The following is a 21,776-nucleotide window of genomic DNA, read 5'->3' as shown; positions in this document are numbered from 1 at the left end:
GTATCCTTCCTTTCCAGTCATTCTTTAAGTGGGGGTAGATTATAAAGAATTTTCTGCTTTCCCACTGCATGTGTTCGGGACGTAATTGGTAGCAAATGCGGTTAGTTTTCTAAACACCCGGAGTTCAAAACTTGCAGGTGATTCGGGTGATTAAACTTCCATGTATTTTCGGATAGAGTGCAGAATTCTGTACACAGAGCTACCACGTTGGGAAGCGACAAGGATTGCATAACGGCTGAGCATCGACACGAACTGAACTTGAATGAGACATACCGGTACTTCATCACATGGTTCGACTCTATGCCACATTCCATACGTCGTAATGCCTGACGAGTTGTGGAATGCCATTCTCTCGGCGACCAATGTACAGGTTATTTCAGTGCTTGAGAGAAATGTGCAGAAAGTGCTGGGCAAAGCAACAATCGAACACCCTCTGAATCCACGATGATTAGAACAGCATATGTAACATGCGGCCGTGCATTATGATTTTTAAGGCGTAGACAGGCCTCGAAGGTAGTACACAGCCAGGATATTTAAAACGTGAGAAATGTAATGGCCAGGATTCGCATCAAAAACGACGAGTTGCCACTCTTATGTCATCGTTCGTGATACAACTGTAAACGAACCTGTCCTTGTTGCAGTATCAATCGAAACAACAATAGTGATCACCATAACAGTCCGTGGTGCTGCAGATGTTGTCGAATTGTTCGTTCGGAGTCTGTCGATCTGCATATGAGCCAAGTTCCTAAATCAGGGTATAACACGTATCTGTAAGATCCTGCAAGGCCGAGAAGTCAATATGTCTGTCTTGTCGACAGTTAGTCGCCCGAAACTGCTGAGATCCTACATGGTCTTCAGAGTATAGCGTTTCAGGACCGTCGATTTAATATTAGCTTAACAGTCACAGAATCCTGACCGACACACCGACACGAGCAGCAACGTAGCGGAACGACATGCTGCGATCGAATTGTTGCAACGTAGCGGAACAACAGTCTCGACATGCTGCGATCGAATTCCGACGCAAGTTAGTATCGGTTTCTTCTTACATAAAGTACTACACTGATTACCATTAATTAAGAAAAACATCACAAAATGATGATTACCCAAAATGTTACATGAGGAATTTAATGAAACTGACCCACAGTATAAAGCACTCAATAAGGTATAAAACAGCATGAAAAAAATAGCAGAAATCTATAGTGTTACAGAAATTAGCATATGTATAAAAAGAACAAATCGGATGTGTCAGTCTGGCATAGGACGAATACCTTCAATGTGGAGTATGATCTTCCTTAGCGATGTGCGATGCTGTTAATTATGCAATCAATCAGTTCCGTAGTAAGTGAAAGCCATTGCTTGTGCAAAACATTCGCAGGCGTGGCAAGAGGAGGACTGAGAACAGCTATATGTCTTCCTAAAGCATCCTAAACATGTTTGATAGGATTCAAGTCTGGTGATCAAGCTGGTCATTCCGTGCACTAAATTATTTGCTGCTGAAGATTACGTCCCCGTTGCTTAATTATTGTTCATCCACTATGTGCATATATTCTGAATATTCATCGAGTGTGCTTTTAGCATGCGGCATGCGGAAAGGAGAGAGAACATACTTTCTATACTCCTCCTTTTAAAGGGCAACTGGAGATTAGTGGACCCAATTGCCAAACCTGGTGGTGATGAATTATTATCCACCTTTTAGTTCGGGCGCCACTTTATAGAGTCATTAGGATTATAGATAAGGAAAATATAAAAAATGTGCAACGCCCTTGACGAGATGGGATTTCCGAACCTCCCTAAAATGCATGAAATATGCTTTTAATTGCACCACGCAAGCAAGCAAAAAAGAGGGAGGAAATATCTTATAAAGATAATTAACTCCGTTTAGAATCATTGGAATGATAAAAGAGTGACATGAAAGCATATTTGGAAGGTTTCATAACACTCTGCATAATATAAATCGATCCATACAATAACGAAATAAATTAGAATTCAGGAGACGAGTCCGCCGTGGGAATTAGCTTTAGGTAAAGTGAAAAAGTTTCTTAATTTTGAAAATTATTAAACCTAATTTTAAATAATTTAAACATTTATTATTTGTAGAGAATTAGATATTCTGATAACATCGCAGAAAAATGTTTGTTATATTGTTCTTTATTTTGGAGCTTTCTTAAGTACTGTAATTTCCATTGAGATTAATATAAAACTCTGAAATCAGAAATACTTGATATTAGCCATTTTTTTGTTTATATTGTTGATTGAGTTGCAAATATTTCCAAGAATATTTGATTCGAATGTGCATTGAAAGCACTTTGATTCGACAAATTGGCACTTGAAAGTGGTGTACTAACTTAAAAGTATACAAGATATCTGGATTTTGAATGCATTAGACACATCTAATAAATCCCTTGAGAATTTGGTATGAGAGCCACAAATTTTAATTTAACAAACCTTCTTCTGAAACGCAACTCAAAGGTGTTCAAAAGAAAACGAATTATGTATTTTCTCTAGAAACGCACGATGTAATCATTCCTTGGAAGTTTCAAACAATGTTTGAAAGCAAAATCCCCATATTAGAGATTTACGTTCTATAAAATGGTATTTGGAATGATTGAAAGCTTTAACTTAAATCAAGCATATTGCAGCGGTGGCAGTCAGTCTGTTATGATAAGTTTAGAAAAAAAAAATTAATGATGATCCTTTTATTTGATGGTTGCGTACGTAGGTAATGAAGGATAAAATACTGTACTGTTACGGATTTTGTATTTAAATAGCTAATTTCAGTAGAATTATAATTAAAATTGTTGTATTTCGCCGTGCAATGCAGCGCGAGAGAGTATTTTACCTTTTTATGTGGTTAAGTTCAAGAGAAAGCTGTGCCGGAAAAATAAGAATATAAGGGCACGGACATTTAACGTTGAGTAAATTGATACCTCGGTAATTTGTATTGAAATTGAATTAATGTAATTGAACACTATGTTAGTTGTAACCGTAATGCCATCCTCGTATTGCTTTCTAATAATTTCGAGAAGTAGAAATTACAAGAAATATCTCGCATCCGGTTGAAACTTATGAAAAGACAGAGAGCATCACAGCTCAGTTGCTTAATTATTGTTGTGAGTTGTTATTTCCGCGGGAACGAGAAATCTGAATTAGCTTTCTCTTTAGATATACTTGCTTTGTGTAGTAGTTTAAAGTTTTTAGTAATTTGAAGTATAATTATACTGCGTGATACTGCGACCACTCGTACGAATACCTCTGAGGAAAATACGAATACCTCTGAGGAAAATACGAATACCTCTGAGGAAAGCTTTCTGATATATTCTTTTGATCAGAATGAATTTTATTAACCTATTATCGGACTTATGCATTCAATCTATTACGAACTCGTACGCACGCGCAACATTATATTTTGATGTTTGTATATTTTGTATATTTGTATATTTTGTATATTTGTATATTTTGTATATTTGTATATTTTGTATATTTGTATTTTGTATATTATATATATTTGTATATGTAAATCAAAATATATGTATATTTTTATTTTCTAGTGATTTAGGCATCAAATATCCAGTACACTATGTGCAACCTTTCCATAAATTATCTTCCATATTACGAATTTTAATTTGTTTGGTGGTGAAACATTACTCTGCTTAAGCCCAGAATAACGATGCATATACATACATAAAGGCGAAAATGGAAACAAAATCTTTTATCTGATTATAATTAAACAAGAACTTTAAGAAAACAACAGTAATGCAAGGTCCGGCTATTAATTTCCAGAACTGACGTAACTGTAGGAGAACGAAAAGTCGGAAGATGGCTCTAATGATTGCATATTAAAGAGCGTTTTCTTGCGCATGTGCAGTGCAATCGGCACCACGCTGAAGTAAGTGGTTCTCGTGGAAAGGCGCATTAAAACGTAGCTCTTAAATTCCTATAGTCGAAGTAAAAATGGAGCAGAGAATTAACATTAAATTTTGCTTCAAATTGGGCAAGACAGCTGAGGAAACCTACGCAATGTTAAAACAAGTACGGAAGCATTATCCCGCTCAAGAACTTTTGAATGGTTTAAACGCTTTCGGGACGGGCGCGAAAGCGTCGAAGATGATCCACACACATGGTCGGCCGCAGTCCGTACGCACGTCCGAAGCAATTAAAAAAGTTCGCGATATGGTGAAATGTGATCGTCGATTGACTGTTCGAGTACTCGCCAGTGAATTCAACATGGACAAAGAGACGGTTCGGCGAATTTTGACGCAAGACCTAGGCAAACGCAAGATGTTCCAGATTCGTTCCTCACCATTTAAAGGACTAACAAAAGTAATTAAGACTGGACGCATATGGCGAAATTATCGACAACGCTGATGCTGAGCCTGCGTTCCTGGATAGGATAGTCACGGGAGACGAGTCTTGGTGTCATCAATATGACCCTGAAACCAAGCGTCAAAGCTCCAAATGGCGGTCTCCAAGTTTACCAAGGTAGAAAAAATTTCGATTTGAAAAGTCCAAAATCAAGGTCATGTTAATCGCTCTCTTCGATTGCGATGGACTCATTCATCATGAATTTCTTCCTCCTAACATGACTATGAATGGACAGTTCTACGCAGAAGTTCTTGACCAACTTCGAAAACGAATTCGTAGAGTGAGGCCTCATTTTCAACAAAATGGAAGTTGGCTGCTGCTGCATGACAAAGCCCGCCCACACATTGCATTGCCTATGAGGCGATTCTTAGCCCAGCATGGTATCGTTGAAATGCAGCATCCACCATACTCTCCAGACCTAGCACCTGCAGACTTTTTCCTGTTTCCTAAGCTGAAAAATTCGCTGAAGGGAACAAGATTTCAGGATGTTGAAGCCATCAAGAAAACTGTAACGTCACTATTAAAGAGCATTCGAAAAGAGGACTTTAAAACTTCTTTCCGAAATTTGTACAGCCGAGCACAGACCTGCTTTACTGCTGATGGGGATTACTTTGAGTCATATTAAATGGCTATGTGTTTAACCTTTTTCTCTTCTGAATTATTCCATGAGTTCTGAAAATTAATAGCTGGACCTTGTATTATGTCTCTGCAGTTAGAGGGAATATTAACATCAGTATCTTAATCTGACACCTGCAGCGTAATGTTCGCCTTTCCTAATTCTGTTTCAGTCATGCAAACATGTAAGCATCATCTTCTATTTCTCTGCATATTTAAGACTGTAAATACATGGAAAATGTTGAACAACGGTGCACTCATCAGGGAAGTAGCTTTACATTTTTTCATATTAAATCCTCAGTGCAACTTTAATATATATAATCGAGAAAGAGGTTAATTATATAGAATTAATATCCTACTTATATAGTGGTAAATATACTAGCAGTAAAACACAAAATATAGCCAAAAAAATGTAAAAAATCCCACAAAAACAAAAAATAATGAAATTAATGCAAAATAAAACCGAATTTCCGGTGGCGCAGTGGCCAGCGCATCGCACCACAGGTCCGGGGTTCGACCTCCGGGATGGGCGAGGTCGACTCGTTCTTTCATCCCATTATTTCCAACCTCTGGGGCGATAAAATGAGTACCAAGTTCGCTTGGGGACTAAACACTGGGGATCCTGCGACAAGCTGACCACTTCTTCAGCGCATATGCTTACACACTCCGGGCCCACGGTCAAGAAAGCAGATTTTGGGACACTGTAGGAATTGGCCCGTTAGTGCTGTTACGCAACTGAGTTTTTTTAGTTTAAAACCGAATTTATATCAAATTAAATAATACTAAAAAAAATATTTGTTCTTTTCCAAAGAGCATCTCAAGGAACTATCAAGATAACCACCATGTTTATAAACTATATTTTTATTGACAGAGAAATTAATCAAAGAAAGCTAATTTTAAAGGAAAATTTTTAGATTTTTAATTTTAAATAAATAAAAATAATAAAATCAGAATACATCAATAAAAAGTTTTCAAGAATTTAAAATTTTTTATTAATAATGAAATTTCTTGTTATTTTAATTAATTCATCAAGATATAACCTGCGACACCAAATTAAACATATAATGTGCAAAATAAATTAATTGTCAAAAAACACTTTAATAAGAGGAAAGCAAATTTAAATTTTGAAACATGTATGTAAATATGGTATTGGTAAAATATTAAATTCTAAAAATAAATTCAAATTAGACGAAGGGGAAATTTCAAAGAGGGTAATAAATGATGGTGCCAAGTACCATTAATTAAGTACATTCTTGAAATCCAAAACAAATGCTGAAATACTATTTGTTATTTTACAACGTACTGAAATTTTTAGAAATTAGAAAATTTCTAAATGTGCCAAAGTAAATATCAATTGAAAGTTTTTAAAATTTACTCCAAACTAAATATCAATTAAAGCTTTTTTTCACATTTATGAAACTAGAAAATTTTGCTAAAATTCGCAGAATGCAGTAATTTTTATCATTATTTAGAATTTAAAATATCATTATATTAATTTGCCCACCAGCGGCCAAGCGGCAAAAACGCTAAACACTGGTAGTTCGGTCCGAGGTTTGAATCCCGCAAACAAGCTGGCTGCATGGGCGTTTTCGTTGTTTTCCCCATGTGTAACGTGTATACGAGCCAGTTTTCCTTAGGAAGTCCTCCACGAAGGCATCCCTTTCTTTAGGCAGATAGCCCTCGTCTGCTTTGCCATAATTGAATAACCCATAACCCATTATATTAATTTAAACATAACATGATTTTAATTTTCCCTTTCTACTAAGCAGTAATCCTGCCACTCGACTCTAGCAAAACTACGTCTTGAATCGAAAATGTTTGCACTTAACTTGGTGGTTGCGAGATTAAGCACTTCTTTATTCCCAAATACATACGCTATCTGTCAGTTATAAATTTGTAATATGAGGTGTATTTATTTGATCCTCAGCTCGCTGATGACTAGCAAAAGGTTATCTAAAGTGGTTCCCTAATTTCCAGCCTCTGGAAAAGCTGTGCTTCGAAGACCCATACGTGAAAATCCAAAGCCCAACCTTATAGGATATGTATTAGATCTTCATTTACGAGTCTTTGTAAGGCTTCTTTACCACACTTTAGTTTCCATACGTTCTTGCAGTGCCAATACGAAAATCTGTTTCTTGGACAATTTTTAACAAGGTCTGTCTATTCAAGTTAGTTGTATGGAAGACGACTATTAGCTTGTCCTAATGGCCCGCTCCACACTTTCCCTTCTGCAGAGTGTAGGCTTCATTTGGGCAAACAAAATCGCCCCAGTTAGAATCGAGAACAACATATTGCTATTCTCTATTTATAGTGGTTTATACTGGTTCCAGATTGTGATCTATCTGAAGAATGCCTAAAACTCGTTAACATGCGAGTAATATATCTTAAAAGCATGCATGAAAAGAGCTAGATTGAAGGTTTTGGCAGTGATTATTATATGCTCCACCCTAGTAGGTATTATTAGGATACTGTGACTGCACGGAAGCTTAGAATCAAATTACTGCTTAATGTATAAAATGTTCACGTATTTATTGCAGCCATGGAACTTTTCACTTTGGCTTTTTATCTTGTTGTCTACAGAAGACAACAAGAAAGTTCACAGGAATCGCGTTCACAGGAAATACTGTAAACCAATATCATTATTATTGAGTACAAGTTGTTTGAAATGGAACTATCAGATTAGAACCATCATTTACTTCCAGTTCTGTTTCAAAATATCTGCTACAGAATGTCACCAAATCATGTGTACAGCTTTAGGTATTAATGTTGTATCATATGACACTGTGAAGGTTTGTTGCCGAAAATTCGGAAACAAGCAATATGGCATTTAAGAAACACAGCGCTCTGGCCGGCTTACTGATGTTGAATAAGCCCGCTTGCGAGAACTTGTGAAAGAAGATGCAACCGTTAAGAACTAGAGTCAGATAATTGAAACTTGTGTAAATTGTGATGATGAAATCTAAACAAATTACGGTCATAAGATAAATGTGGCGCAGCTGTTTTATAGAGTCATTACGTTCTTTTGGAGCAGGAAACGTGAAAAATGTGCAATACCCTCTCAGGGACTCGAAACCTGAAACTCTCGAATACACGTGAAGTATGCTTCCATTTGCACCGCGAAGGCAGGCGGAAAGGACGGAGAAAATACCTCATCGTTTTACAGCTTGTCTTTTAATAGTGGATAATTTTGTAAGCTCTGGCTATCTAGAGATCCCTGGTTTGCGTTTGCCGAGAATGTCGAAAGCTTTCAGATGGCAGTGGCATTAATATGATCACGGGACTACTTTGACCAAGGCAATGCAGTAGGAATACGAAGGATTAAATTTTTATCGTAAAAATGCGGAACGAATAAGGCGAGGTAAGTCTAATTACTACCGTAATAATTACTACCACAGTAATAATTACTACCAGCAGTGATCCTAGAAGGACAAAATTATACGAAACTCGGTTTTGATCTCGGGCTTTATGCCAGGAATAGCGAATATTGGAATATTTATAGGATTGCTATTGTGGAACAGCTGGCAACAACAACAAAGATTCAAGTATCAGGAAGACTCGGCTACTGCAGGAGGAGTGTTGAATCATCATCTACTGAGAAATAACATTTGCTCCAGATATTTTATGGCGGATTTGCTACTAATTCAAAATCACGGCCCAAGCTTTATGTGGCATCAATCAGGGAAACAAGCTTTCGAACAGATATGACGTATTAAATTGAAGTTAGTCATCTTAGCAGGGGCATTAATATGATCACGGATCACGGACCAGGGCAATGCAGAGGACTTCGAAAAGGATTAAATTTTTATCGTAAAAATGTGGAACGAATAAGGCGAGGCAAGTCTAATGCAGTAATAATTACTACCAGCAGTGATCCTAGAAAGACAAAATTATATGAAAACTCGGTTTTGATCTCGGGCTTTCTACCAAGGAACAGCGAATATTGGAATAGGATGGCTGCTGTGGAAGGGCTATTTCGCCGTCATACAACTGTCTGCTTTAATAATATGGTTAAAAGTCTTATCAAGATGTTAACTAGTATTCAACGTCCTTCGTTTTTAGGTTTGAGCACAGGAGTAAAATAGTTTGTGAATGATCTGAAGTACAGTGAATAATTTGGGAAAGTAACTTAATATTTTTCATACAGTCGCAGTTTCAGACAACTGATAAGATAACATAAGCAGAAAGTAACGAAAACAGCTTTGAAGAATCTATCCTTCCATCACAGACATTTCATATTAGGTAGTTAATATTATACGTATTCTGTAGAAAAGCTGATTCTTCTTTTATTTTAGAGATAGAGTTGATATTAGAAGGAATTAAGACCGAATTCTTTTATTATAGGTCTCAGGAATTCCCATGTTTAGAAATAAAGATTTGATTTTTTTTTTTGCTATTTAAGAACAAAAGAATTATTAAATAAATTGAGCATCTAAGCCCGAGTTCTAGAAAGGAAACCGTGAAGGTTTTAAACTTAAACGAAGGGTTAAATCTTATCAAAGTTGGAATGAAGATCCATGAAGATATTGATCTGGATGTAACGAATAGCTACAACTGTAAAAGGAATAAAAAGATTCTCACCTCATAGAGGAACTTCTACGGAAAAAGTCTTTTTAAGGTTAAACTTCGATGTGTATTTCTTCTAACTTTAAAAGATCTTTTCAGTGTACTAAGATAACCTAATTTTATAAATGGGATATAAATTATATGCATTCGTAATATTAACGCACCGTACACGTTTATCATTAGTTCTACTTTCATTTTATTATCAACAGAAGTTAATTCGCCATTGATTTCTATTCATATAAAACTTTCCAACAAACGCAAACGATTTATTTATATATTTATTTTCCCGGGGAGGGAGAAAATTTTAAAATCAGATATTTTCCGGGAAAAATAGCTGAGTACTATTTTCTTCATCATATATTTATCATAACGGTTGTTTCGTGTTTTTTCATTCTAAACACATATGTGTATCTGTCTCTACTTAACTCATTTCGACTACCATCTTCAATCTGGGAAAACCTCAAATGTAAATTCGAGTATTATTCTACTATAAACCTATCACATACGATTGTCATCGCATGCTGTCATATTAATAAAACGGAATAATTTCGGCTATAAATTTAGCTTTATGTTGCTATAGTAAGTCTCTGTTCTATATTAAACTAACTTCCTTCTCATAGCGGTACTCTAGCTGCTCAGAAAATCTTGCCCCATTGTTATTGTCTTTGTAAACTATTTATTTTTTAGATAGACTTTAAAAACCTCTATAGCACAGGTAATAGCTACAACTTGCACAAACACACATAAACAAAAAAATGCGGAATATTTTTGTATTTCCCGGTTTAATGCGCCGATTGAAGAAATTTAACTTGAATTTTTATATCTTAAAAGCACTACTTACGATATATATTAGATTTATATATTTATATATAGCATTGCTCTGACATAGATATTTTGACAAAAATTCGGACTTTTCCTTTAATGGCATACCGAATATTTTGACTCTATGACTCAAATTACGCCTAAATATTAAATTTTATAAAATCTGATGAGACACTTAAAGATAAATTTAAAGATTAAACTTGGCGCATCTTTGTTTTCACTTTGCGCCATAAATAATTCACATGGCGAAATTTTTAATTTATAACAACTTGTTTTCCTTTGCCTTCTTTATTGTTCACGAGCGTAGAAAATAAGGAGCATTGTTCATATTTTCAAATAATTTCTACAACTGTCGTAAACCGCATTTGACTTTATTACCGCTTATAACAAATATGCCAAATTTCAAAACGCGCCTATATATAAATTCGCGTATATCTTTGTCAATTTTGAATAAAACTTTCTAATTTTTTTTTGTAGATATGCTTAGAAATGCACCTACTTTAAGAAAATGACGAACTTTTGATAGGTTATAATTCAAAAATGTTTTCGAAAATTAAAAAAAAATTGCTAAAGAATACAATTTTAAAAAGAAATCAGAAAATAACTACGAGTTTCATTTGGACTGAACCTAAATTTCGAATTCTGAAATAAGAAATCAAGTAAGTTTAATAAAACAGAGATGTTAATAAATATGTAGAAAATTCAATAATAATTTTAAAACTACCCGTTCATTCTGATTCTTGACTCAGTTTCTTCCACTATACATCCATCCTAAAACTGGATTCATCAGAACTAGTCACATTTAATGTGTATAACGAACTGGAAAGCCATTCTATGCTGACCTCTACGCCCATGTCACTTGGAAGCTCAAAATAAACTTATGGACGCTGCTCAAAATGAAATACCTTTATCTTTCACGCGTAAATTTATTGCTATTTATAAAGAGGAATTATGTATCCATCAGATTTAATCAGTCTAATATTGATTAACAAAATAAGCGATTATAAAACAGTAAACTCAGTTCTTAATAATATTTTAATAATACTGTTTTTAATTAGATATGTTATTGATTTAAATAAAAATTCATTTAATTCATGGCATATTTAATTAATCCTTTTTTGGATCTTTGAAGTTTTTTGTTTAATTTAAAATATTTTTTTCTAATGCCATATAAATGTGTAATTCATACAGAAACTTTTTTTAAAATGTTACAAACCTTATACATTTCTAAAGGCAAATTCTTCGTCCAGGTCGCATACCGCTATGAAAAATTTAAAAGCAATTTTCTTGTTTAGGTAGATCTGCAATAATAATTCTTAAAGGCATTCTTCAATATTTATTATGTTAAATCCCTTCATTCTGTCCTAATCCTCATGATATAACTTGCCCTCTTCATTCTGATATTATAAAGCTCTTTGCTTCATCATTTCAACGCCAGGTTTAGTTGCATAATTAAACAGAAAAAAGGAAATTTACTATAGCAGTTATATATATTATAATTGCTACAGAAAATTATTGTCTACCCCTATCACAGAATTCTTCAATCAAATGAAAATATGGCGAATCAACTGATAATTCTGCTAGCATCAGTACAGCTAACATTCACTAAAAATAGAATAACATACCGAGAGTAATATAAAAATGCGTAACTGAAAGCATTTAAAGAAAAGAAATATGCTGATCCATATTTGATTAGTATTTAATTACTTGAAGCTTGACAATAAGATACTTTAACACAAACTTGGATATAAAATGTTTTTAAGCACATTTTCCCTTATTTCTGGTTCTTTTACAACATGATTCAAACATGTTAAAGAGATGTTATTAATGTAAAATCTTTAACACTTTTGTGCAATAAATATCTCTTAATATAAGGGTTATTATTAACATTTTATACAAAGTAAAATAATTAAATGAAAATAATAAAATTTAAGTCAAATTTTAAATTACGTCCAAAGGAGCGTTTTTTTAACGTTTTGTGTGTTACCTTTATTTTTTAAATATCACGTTCTTCGCACTGAAACCATAAAATTTAGTTCAATAGCAATGTCGCAAAATAATTTTAAAATGAGCATATCTTTAGAATTTCCGATACACAGTTCGACACGCTGGAGATAAAAAGGTCCCCCCTTCCGTAGAGTGTTGCCATTGCTCGCTTTCAAATCGTTGAGTTTGTTATTCAAAAATTCGTTAAAGTTTTACAAAATATGAAATCGATCATAAAACAAATTCCAAACTCCAAATTTGGGATTTCAGATGCCCATATTCGCAGTAGGATTACGTCATTCAAAATTGGATGGCTCTAGATACCGTTGTTTTATCACAATGAGAGAAATATACATACGCTTATGCAGATTTTCATTATTTAATTTCTTCAAATATAATACAGGACTTTAACATTTTGTGGCAACAGTTTGAAAAGTAAACCTACATTTATAGGAGTCCGACGCAAAATGCCAAAACGAAAGTAATAGTCCTTCGTGACTCAAATCCCTTTGGACTAATAATATAAATAATAGTACTTAATAAATAATATAATAAATAATGTATATTATATAAACTTCTTAATATTATTAGATATTTAATTTGTATTCCATATAAAATCTAGAATCGTTGCAATGGAATGATAGATTAAATTAATGTAATGGCAAAAAACAATGTTTTTAGTTTATTATTAAAATGATTAAATATTTTAGCAAATTACACTAGATAGACTCATCAAAATCATTATATATTTTCTCTTGCCTAATGTAAGAAACAATACATAAACTGTGATTTTAAAGAAACAATGTTTTATCGTGTTGGAAATTCTCATGTTTTAACAAGTTCCATTAAAAGTGGTTACCTTATTATTATGTTGCTTTACCTAATCCTTAAAATTAAGATTTTAGTTAAACCGATGGCAGCTTAATTCATCATGCTCGTCGATAAATTTTTAACGTGTTTATATCCATTTCTGATCGACTGGGAGCTTAGTAGTGTGTCATCATTAATAAATGCAGCCAGCATCATTGTTTCGATACATATGTGATAAATGTAAAAGTATATATTTATCAGATAAGTGCAAGGTATAAATTAATGCATGAAGTTTCAATGCAGCTAAATTGAAATTTATCAAAGACAATTATAATTATCTGCTTTTGTGATAGAGAATATGACTATTGATAACTTTTAGAATGTTTAATCATGTTTTCAAAACTATGGACTGTTTAGAAATGACTCATTTAGAGAAGTTATTGGTATGAATGATTTCACTGTGTTTTATAATATAGTTATTTACTTAGTAGTTTCTGTGTACTGTATTTTATTTATCTCATAATTACCTGATTTCTTCTGTATGATTCGGCCGATTTTAATTTTAAGACAGTGTATTAAATGAATTTATTAATTCATAATCCTCTTACCGCTAACTTCAAGAAACCGTAAATAATAGTAAAGAATCAACTTGAAAATTTTATGCAGATGACTCGAATATATACATATGACTCAAAAATCTTTCCTGCTTTCCCTAAAGCAGTTAAATTTTAAGATATAAAACTATTTCCACTTTCCTTTATAAAATGATTGATGTCTAAATAAATATTGCTGCCACTAAATTCTGCTTTAATCTTTAATGATAATTATAGTTAAAATTTAATATGAATTGCTACACATTTTTGTAAACGCTTGAGTTTAAGGTAGCATTTTATTAAAATGAATTAAATAAAAATGAAAACATTTGTGAAGCATTTTCCTATTAAGTAGATGTTCTATTTTGTCCTAGAAACTTGTATTGATTTCTATCCTGATTATGCTTGAGAACTAGCTTTTATTGCTCATTAGGTATCGTACATAGTATTCCAGAGTTCTGTGGAATATACGAGAAAGGTTATAATTCACACATAAATAATTTTTAGGTCTTTTAATATGCTTTAAAATAGGAGACGTGTTAAGATCTCGTGACATATTTCGCAAAGCTCGGCAAAATGCAAGTATGCTGAGAAACAAAACTTGCAATAAATGCTTATTTAGATTACTTTTCGGCACATAATCAATACGTAACGATATATTTGAAATTCAGAAAAACAAATACATAAACATGATTATTTTTTACATTTAGTATATTTTTGTACATTTAAATTATGTAATGCTTACATTGGAACACCGAAAATGTTTAATTTCACAATAATGTTTTCAGATACAGCCTTTTTAGAAGGAAATCCTTGCTATAAGTTCAATTTGCACAAACAAAAGAACGAAAAAGGTCAGCTCTATTAACTTCCGTTCTACTGGGCCGGTTGACGAAATTAATTTGTATTTTTCATGCCTCGAAAGCGTGACTTAGGCTATATAGTAGATTTATGTGTAGCATTGTTCTAATGTAGAAATTTTTATGCAAAATCAGACTTTTTTGAAATGACATACGGATTTTTTCCCTATTTCGATTTTACCCCTCAGATTATGGCCAAATATTAAATTTTGAAAATGCTGGTGAGAAAATTACAGATAAATTTTAAAAATTTGTCTTGGCCCACATTTTTCAGTTTGCGCCAAGCATAATTCCCTTGACGAAATTCTTGATTTCTATTAAGATATTACCCTTTTCTCATTGTACACGACCGGAAAAAAAGGCGCATCATTCATTCTTTCAAATAATTTTTAATAAAGTACATAAGCAAATTTGACATTGTTGTCGCTTATAACAAGTATATGTCAAACTTCCAAACCCGCCATTATATAAATTCAAGCATAACTTCTGAAATTTTTGATAAAAATGTTTAATATTTTACAGGTATGCCTAGAAATGCTGCTACTTTAAGGTCCCGATAAAAATTTATAGACTATGATTTAAATATTGTTTTAGAAAAAATTGTAAAAATTGTTAAAGAATATTAATTTTAAAGACAAATATTATAATAGCTGAGAATATTATTTGGGTTGAACCTAAATTTCGAATTGTGAAAAAGGAATCAAATAAGACAAGAGAAACAAGAGTAAGATAAGTAAACAAGAAATGTTAATAAATTTGTACCAAATTAAATTAATACTTTTTCCATTGATCGGCAATTAGCCGAGTAAGGCTGGGCCACTACTAAAACTGGAAGTAATGGCCATTTTATTATAGGAGCACCTAGTATAAAGGCCACCGTTACCGTGCAGTTGCCCATGATGGGATGGACAATTACAGCCATGCCATCTCCGGGCTTCGGGTCCTTCGGTACCGCAGTAGGTTCCCCTAAGCACTGGGCTTCGGGTCCTTCGGTACCGCAGTAGGTTCCCCTAAGCACAACACGCTTTGGGCAGCCAATTTAATTAACACTGAGCAGCTAAAAGTTTGAGAACTAAGTTTTTAATAGATATTCGTGCGATTTTTACAAAACCTGACAGTTTGGCATAATTTGCGTCATAGAATCAAAATTTCGAACACAATATATATATATTTCCAGAAAAAGTAAGAACACCTATGCTGAAAAAATGCAATATATATATATATATACATATATATATATAAATCTAAAAAATATCCTAAGCCCAGACATGAAAAACTCGAGTTAAACTTCGGCCCAGTACAACGGGAGATATAGAACTAATTGTGCCTTTTTATTAGCCCAAAGGAGCGTTATCTCAGGAAGGCTGTAAATCTGGAAATGGGATTTTGCGTTGAATCTCTGTAAAAGGCTGAAAATTTTTGCCACCAAATATTATCGCCCTGTATTATTTTAAAAGAAATTAAATAAAGGTGAATGTGCATGAATGTAGATATGTTTCTCGCATTGTGAAAAAACGACTAACCTGCAGAAATCAAATTCTGAATAACGTAATCCTCCACCCGAATATTGGCAACTCGAAGGCCGAATTTTGAATTTTTATTATTCACATTTTGTAAAACTTTAACATATTTCTGATTCTAACCTGAATGATATTAAAGCAAGCATAGCAAAAATGCAATATATATACATATATATATAAATCTAAAAAATATCCTAAGCCCAGACATAAAAAACTGAACAGAAAAAAAAAAATTATCTCCAGCGCGCGAGACTCTCTATCAGAAATTCTAAAGACATGCGCTTTTAAATATTTTGTGATATTGCTGTTGAATTGAATTTTATGTCGTTTAAGTGCAAAGAATATGATATTTAGAAAGTAAAGGTAACGCATAAAGCGTTAAAAAAGCCCCTTGGGGCGTAATATAAAATCTGAAAGCTTTCAGATTTATTTTAAGCCCACAGGGTGTAAGCCCAGAAGGGTTATTGGTCTCGAAGCGGCATTTTACGTCGAATGACTGTAAACGGCTGCATCAGTTTTAAAATTGTTACCACCAAATATTGTAGTCCTGTATCATATTTAAAGAAATTAGGTACTGGAAAATGTGCATGAATGTCTGTATGTTTCTTGCATTGTGAAAAAACAACGGTACACAGAGCCATCAAATTTTGAATAACTTAGTCCTCCACTCGAATATCTACAAATGGAAGCCTGAATCTTTAGTTTCGAATATGCTTTATTATCTATTCCATACTTTTTTAATGTAACGCATTTTTGACAAGGAAACGAAACTATTTCAAAGTGAGCAGTGGCAACACACTGTACAGAATAAAATAATTTTATCTCCAGCGCTCGAGAGTGTCTACCGAAAATTCTAAAAATATGTTATTTTAAAATATTTTTAGTCAATAGGAGCGTTAGCCAAAACGCTCTCTAAATTTGAATGTATTTGGTAATGAAAAAATGCTTTTAGATTTTCTTTATTTTTATATATTTGTTTATATTTGTGCAAGGTGTACATAGCATTGTGCTTTAATAAAAACCATTACTGACGGAATCTATAAAGAGACAGTGATTTTTTTAAATACTGAAATTATAGTTTTTAAACATTCCTATGCTTCAGATTTTAAGCTAAGCTCATCTGATACAAATAGGGCTGGCTGTTCATTAAGATTTGTAGTACTTTTCCTGAATCATGTGTCTCTCTCATATGATTTCTCAGAATTATACATTTAATTTGCCTAGTTTAGCTATAAATACAGTAAAGTAATGTAAACTTATATTCGTTAATGCTAGAAATTCCTTTTTTTATCGAAATTTTCATATCTCATTTTTCTCGGCAGTCCTCTAACGTCATTTTAAAGACATTTAGAACTTCTCTAATCCCACCAGTTTTTTACGATCTTATGTGGGTATTTTCATTCAGGAATGGAATTCGTTATCTTACCGTGTTTTTTACTTGTGATTCTGTGCCCGCTATCGTACAGTCTCCACCGAGAGGTTTATTAACGTTCTCAGCATTTTATGAAAGATAAGATATTCAGTCAAGAACAAGTTTGATAACCCGAAATTTTTCATTTTCATTAATATTAAGGTAAGTGTCATCCGTTTTGTCATGTTCAGCTTCGAAGTGCGTAATATACCAGACCAGTTTTAGATAGTCATTTTAAAACTTCACCAATAATTGTAGGAAAGGATTTTAGCGAATATCATTATGAGAGTGTGTTGTGAAGTTAAAAAATTCGCTAAAGAAAGGTCAGAGCAGTATGGAAAATGGAGATCTGTAATCTGCAAAAGTTGCTAATGCAATTCAAGTTCGTAGCGGCAGAGTACTGTAATTACGATTTCTTAGATAAAAATTTAGTAATCGTAGTACATAAAAATTTTAGGAATAGAGCAAACAATCCCATTGTACAAATAAATTGATAACTTTAAAAGAAAGCTCGAAATAGCTATTTGAATCAATGGTGATTTAATTTCAAGAGATGAAGGTAGTAGTCATAGCTGTAAACTTGTTAAACAGAAATTTAATGAAACCTCGCCAGGTTAAAAATATTTTCAACTGCAATGAAATTCTTTTTTTCAGAATGATTTGAGTATTCAAAATTCTTCAGACGATTTGACAGGAAACCTGAAATCTTAAAATGGCAAAAGAGGGTTTTCATATATCACTGTTTATCTTTTCTTACGGATCTCACATACTTCTCCCGATGTCCTTTTCCATGCTAATATTGCAGGCAATCCCTTAGCTTATTTCGAAATTAATCGCTGTGTGAACGCTGGCTAGTGGAAACCTTTAATTCCAAAATTACGTTCTTTTACAGAGCAGAGCTAAGCATAAAAAATATATATGTATAATGTCATTCATATATTCCTTTCTTTAGAGAAAGGCACGATTGAAAGATACATTAATCTTTTTAATGCACAGCCTTCAGACGTTTCTTCCATATGTTATTGCCCTGCATTTTTTAATATATCAGTTATATAAATTGAGGACAAGTTTCAATTTACATCAAGGTTGCTAGGAATCTTTGAAAGTGTCAGAAGTCGGGCATATTAATTTTCAGACGCTTAGACGTGCTTGAATTCTTTCTCGGTTTCCTTTAAGATGGAAGAAACTAAATTATTCACCATGGAATTAATGGAAGAAAATCCTCTCGTATCCTTTCGTAGTGTTTCGGTCTAATGGTCGGTATATCAGCCCAGCAGTTTGAAAATCAGGTGTTTGGTTTTTTACGATATTTCTTCTTATTCTAATACCTTATTCTTTATTTTTTGTGAAATATAGTGATTTTGGAGCCTTCAGGTGTTCTACATAAACAAATTTACAATTTCAAATTTTCGTGTATTACAAACAAAATCTTTTATGCTATTTGAATTGAAGACATTTTAGTTCTTAATTAGTTGAGATGAAAGTTAGGAGAACGCCGAAGAGTTTTGTGAAATACACTTGCAAATTATTTTCTTAATGTTTATTATTTCTGGTGAGCTCATAGAGTGGTGCGTGTGGTGGTGTATTTCATTATGGCGAAGCACTCGAAGGCTATCTATGAGAGGACGGATGCCTTCGCGGAGGATTTTATAAGGGAAACTGGCTAGTATATACATTACACACAATTGCATAGAGAAGATTGCATAGATTGCATAGATTTCCAAACTCATTATATTTGAACAAACTCGTTATTGCTGCCAATTGAAAAGTGAACTGCAAAACATATGTTAACATATTTACATTACAGCTACACGCCTACATTATTATTGGCAATAAGTCTTTAACATTCGCAGTTGTTAGTAAATATTAAAATGCTATGATTTGATATTGAGATTTTAGCTAACAATTAATTTTATTATTATTTTACGTTTCACTTTAAGCTAAATTAACAGCTTTAAAGAAATGTTTTCTAGCACGAAAAAAAAAATCTAATAATAACCTTGCATATATTTTAAATAAAATTCTCTTGACTTCGATTGAGATGAGCATGTGTAAATTAACTATGCCACTTAATTTTGCATGTATTACAAATTAATTAAATCCACTTTACAGTCCTCAGAATGACGACTGTAAAGTGGATTTCTCTGCAAGGATAGTGTATAAGCAGAAAAACAACACTCACAGTCTTCATGAGGTAATGAATTTCTCAAAGCATTTATTTAAACATACTTTAGGAAAATTATTAGAGAAAAAATCTTATTACTTATACGCTTATAAAGTATATGTAAATTTCAAACGCAATTCACTAGACCACTGTTCTTCAGAAGTAATAATATTTTACTTTGGAAGCGCGTGTTATTCATTTCATTCTGATTGCAAAATGGTTTTGCTCCTGGAGAAGAAAGATCTACGTTAGTCCTCTCAAAATGAATATAATTCCATTTTATTTAATGTATACGCTAATCTAATACTGATATTGTTTTATATTTTGCTATTTTTTTCTGTAAAGGTACTCTTGAACGCCCAAAATGTTCATAAGGAAAACATCGGAAATACCTACTAAGCTGTAAATTTTAATTTCATTTTCATTATACCCAAGTTTAGTTTTTCAAGAATTCCTCTTTCTCTTAATGAGAAAAATTTATATTATATATTTACATGCATTTCACATTATAAGAAGATATTTATTCGATTTATTTGCACAAATATGTAAAAGGTTACTTAATATATTAATAAAAATGAAATTTTAAGTGATCTGAAGTTGCTATTAAACACGATTAAGTATAGAAGATACATTTATCACAATCTAGTAAATAAGAAAACATAAAAGAATACAAGAAGCTACCAAAAAAGTAATAAGTCACATGGATTAACTGTAAAACAAAGGGACACATTAAAAAGTCACATGGATTTAACTGTAAAACAAAGAATCTGAAGGCATTTCAGAATGTAATTTTAAATTTTCTTTAAATTTTCAGTTTGTACTTTTAAAATTTATTACTCTTTCAGCAACAATGTGTCAAAGTTTTTAAAATGTTATTAGATTTTTATATTTTTCTCGGTATTTTGAGTGCGTAGATGGAAATAATATCTGTTATTTTTTATTAGTTTTTTTGAATTTTCGTTATTTCAAATTAATTTTAATTAATTCATTAATGCATTTATTAGCAAATATCTCTTTATATATATATATATATATATGCTTTATTTTAAAGAACGAATTAAATTTTAAGCCATTTTTTGAACAAAAGTGCAAAACTTACCTATTCCTTTCTATGCCGCAGGCAAATTTAAAAATTAACCATAACATACAAAAAAATGTACTCTTTATCGGAAGCAGAAAATTAAAACTGAAGAAGGTGAATTTCTTTAGTCAAATATCCTGTTGAGTCACAATATCTCAGTTTCTCTGAAAAAAAAGTTCAGTGAGTTCACGAGTACCTCAAACTTTTATATTCGCTTCGCTCAAAACTACTAAGTGCTGCTTTCGCGGCAACCGCCGTGGTTACTTTGAAAAGGCAATGAAGGAGTTCTGTGTAGACCAGAACTTCATCGATTGCATAGTTATTTAGCCTTATAAAGACACCAGCGCCCCACTTTGACTTAAAAGTTGGGTTTTTCCTCACGTGTTTTTCTTAATTTTCAAATTTATGTTCTCGAATTTTAGTTCTCTTTAATCATAAGGAGTCAAATTTTCTTTTAAAGAATTTATTGTATTTTTAAAATCTACTTACGTCTTTTTGATGCATGAATGAAGATCGTTTTTATTTATTTTTCTTTTTTTGCATTCAGAATGATTAAATTCTCTAACTAAAAGCGAGCAGCATTTTTTTCATGGAAGAGTAACATAAATGAATACTCGGATCACAAGGGGTAGTAATTAAACTTCGAGTAATTTTTTTACAGCGATATTTAAATTCGTCTTTAAGAGAATGGCTTTTGCAAGAAGGAATGAAATTATGTAATTATTTAAATAGATTTTTGAAGGAAATTTATTTTCTAGTTTTGCATGTATACGTACACACAACGTGAGCGTATTGCTTTTCATTAATTAACTGTTTTATTTGCTATAATTTTATTTGTTTGTTACATATATATATATATATGTACTGTCTGCCCAAAGTTCTTACTCGGCCGTTACCTCATAAGGAAACTATCGGCTATAATACTTCCAGTTACAAAATTGTTTTACATGACGCAAATATTCATATTTTGGCATTTTTAAATGTAAAGA

The 21,776-nt window shown here is 32.6% G+C and overlaps 2 protein-coding genes across 2 annotated transcripts in view; one reads left to right on the top strand and one right to left on the bottom strand.

Annotated features, from left to right (window-relative positions):
• The window catches only part of LOC118186582 (cell adhesion molecule 2-like), a 409,684-nt gene extending 388,646 nt beyond the window's left edge, over positions 1-21,038 (bottom strand). The window contains exon 1 of the mRNA XM_035356687.2: positions 20,806-21,038. The gene's annotated coding sequence lies outside the window, so the exon portion shown is untranslated. The remainder of the gene's footprint in view (positions 1-20,805) is intronic.
• Positions 4,520-4,987, top strand: LOC146997490 (histone-lysine N-methyltransferase SETMAR-like). Its single transcript, XM_085814317.1, has one exon. It carries the CDS (start codon positions 4,520-4,522, stop codon positions 4,985-4,987), a length of 468 nt encoding a protein of 155 aa, XP_085670443.1.
• Positions 21,039-21,776: the final 738 nt, after the last annotated feature.

The sequence above is a fragment of the Stegodyphus dumicola genome, chromosome 4 (genome assembly GCF_044657685.1).
Source record: "Stegodyphus dumicola isolate Sdum_Otavi_A_Nest chromosome 4, ASM4465768v1".
In the NCBI taxonomy this organism is placed as follows: Eukaryota; Metazoa; Arthropoda; class Arachnida; order Araneae; family Eresidae; genus Stegodyphus; species Stegodyphus dumicola.
The sequence above is the reverse complement of the archived record's forward strand: the minus strand, read 5'-3'. Positions and strand labels throughout refer to the sequence as shown.

Bases quoted from the DNA above. Each gene is read 5' to 3' on its own strand.
- LOC146997490 (XM_085814317.1), top strand. From the start codon at position 4,520: ATGTTAATCGCTCTCTTCGATTGCGATGGACTCATTCATCATGAATTT.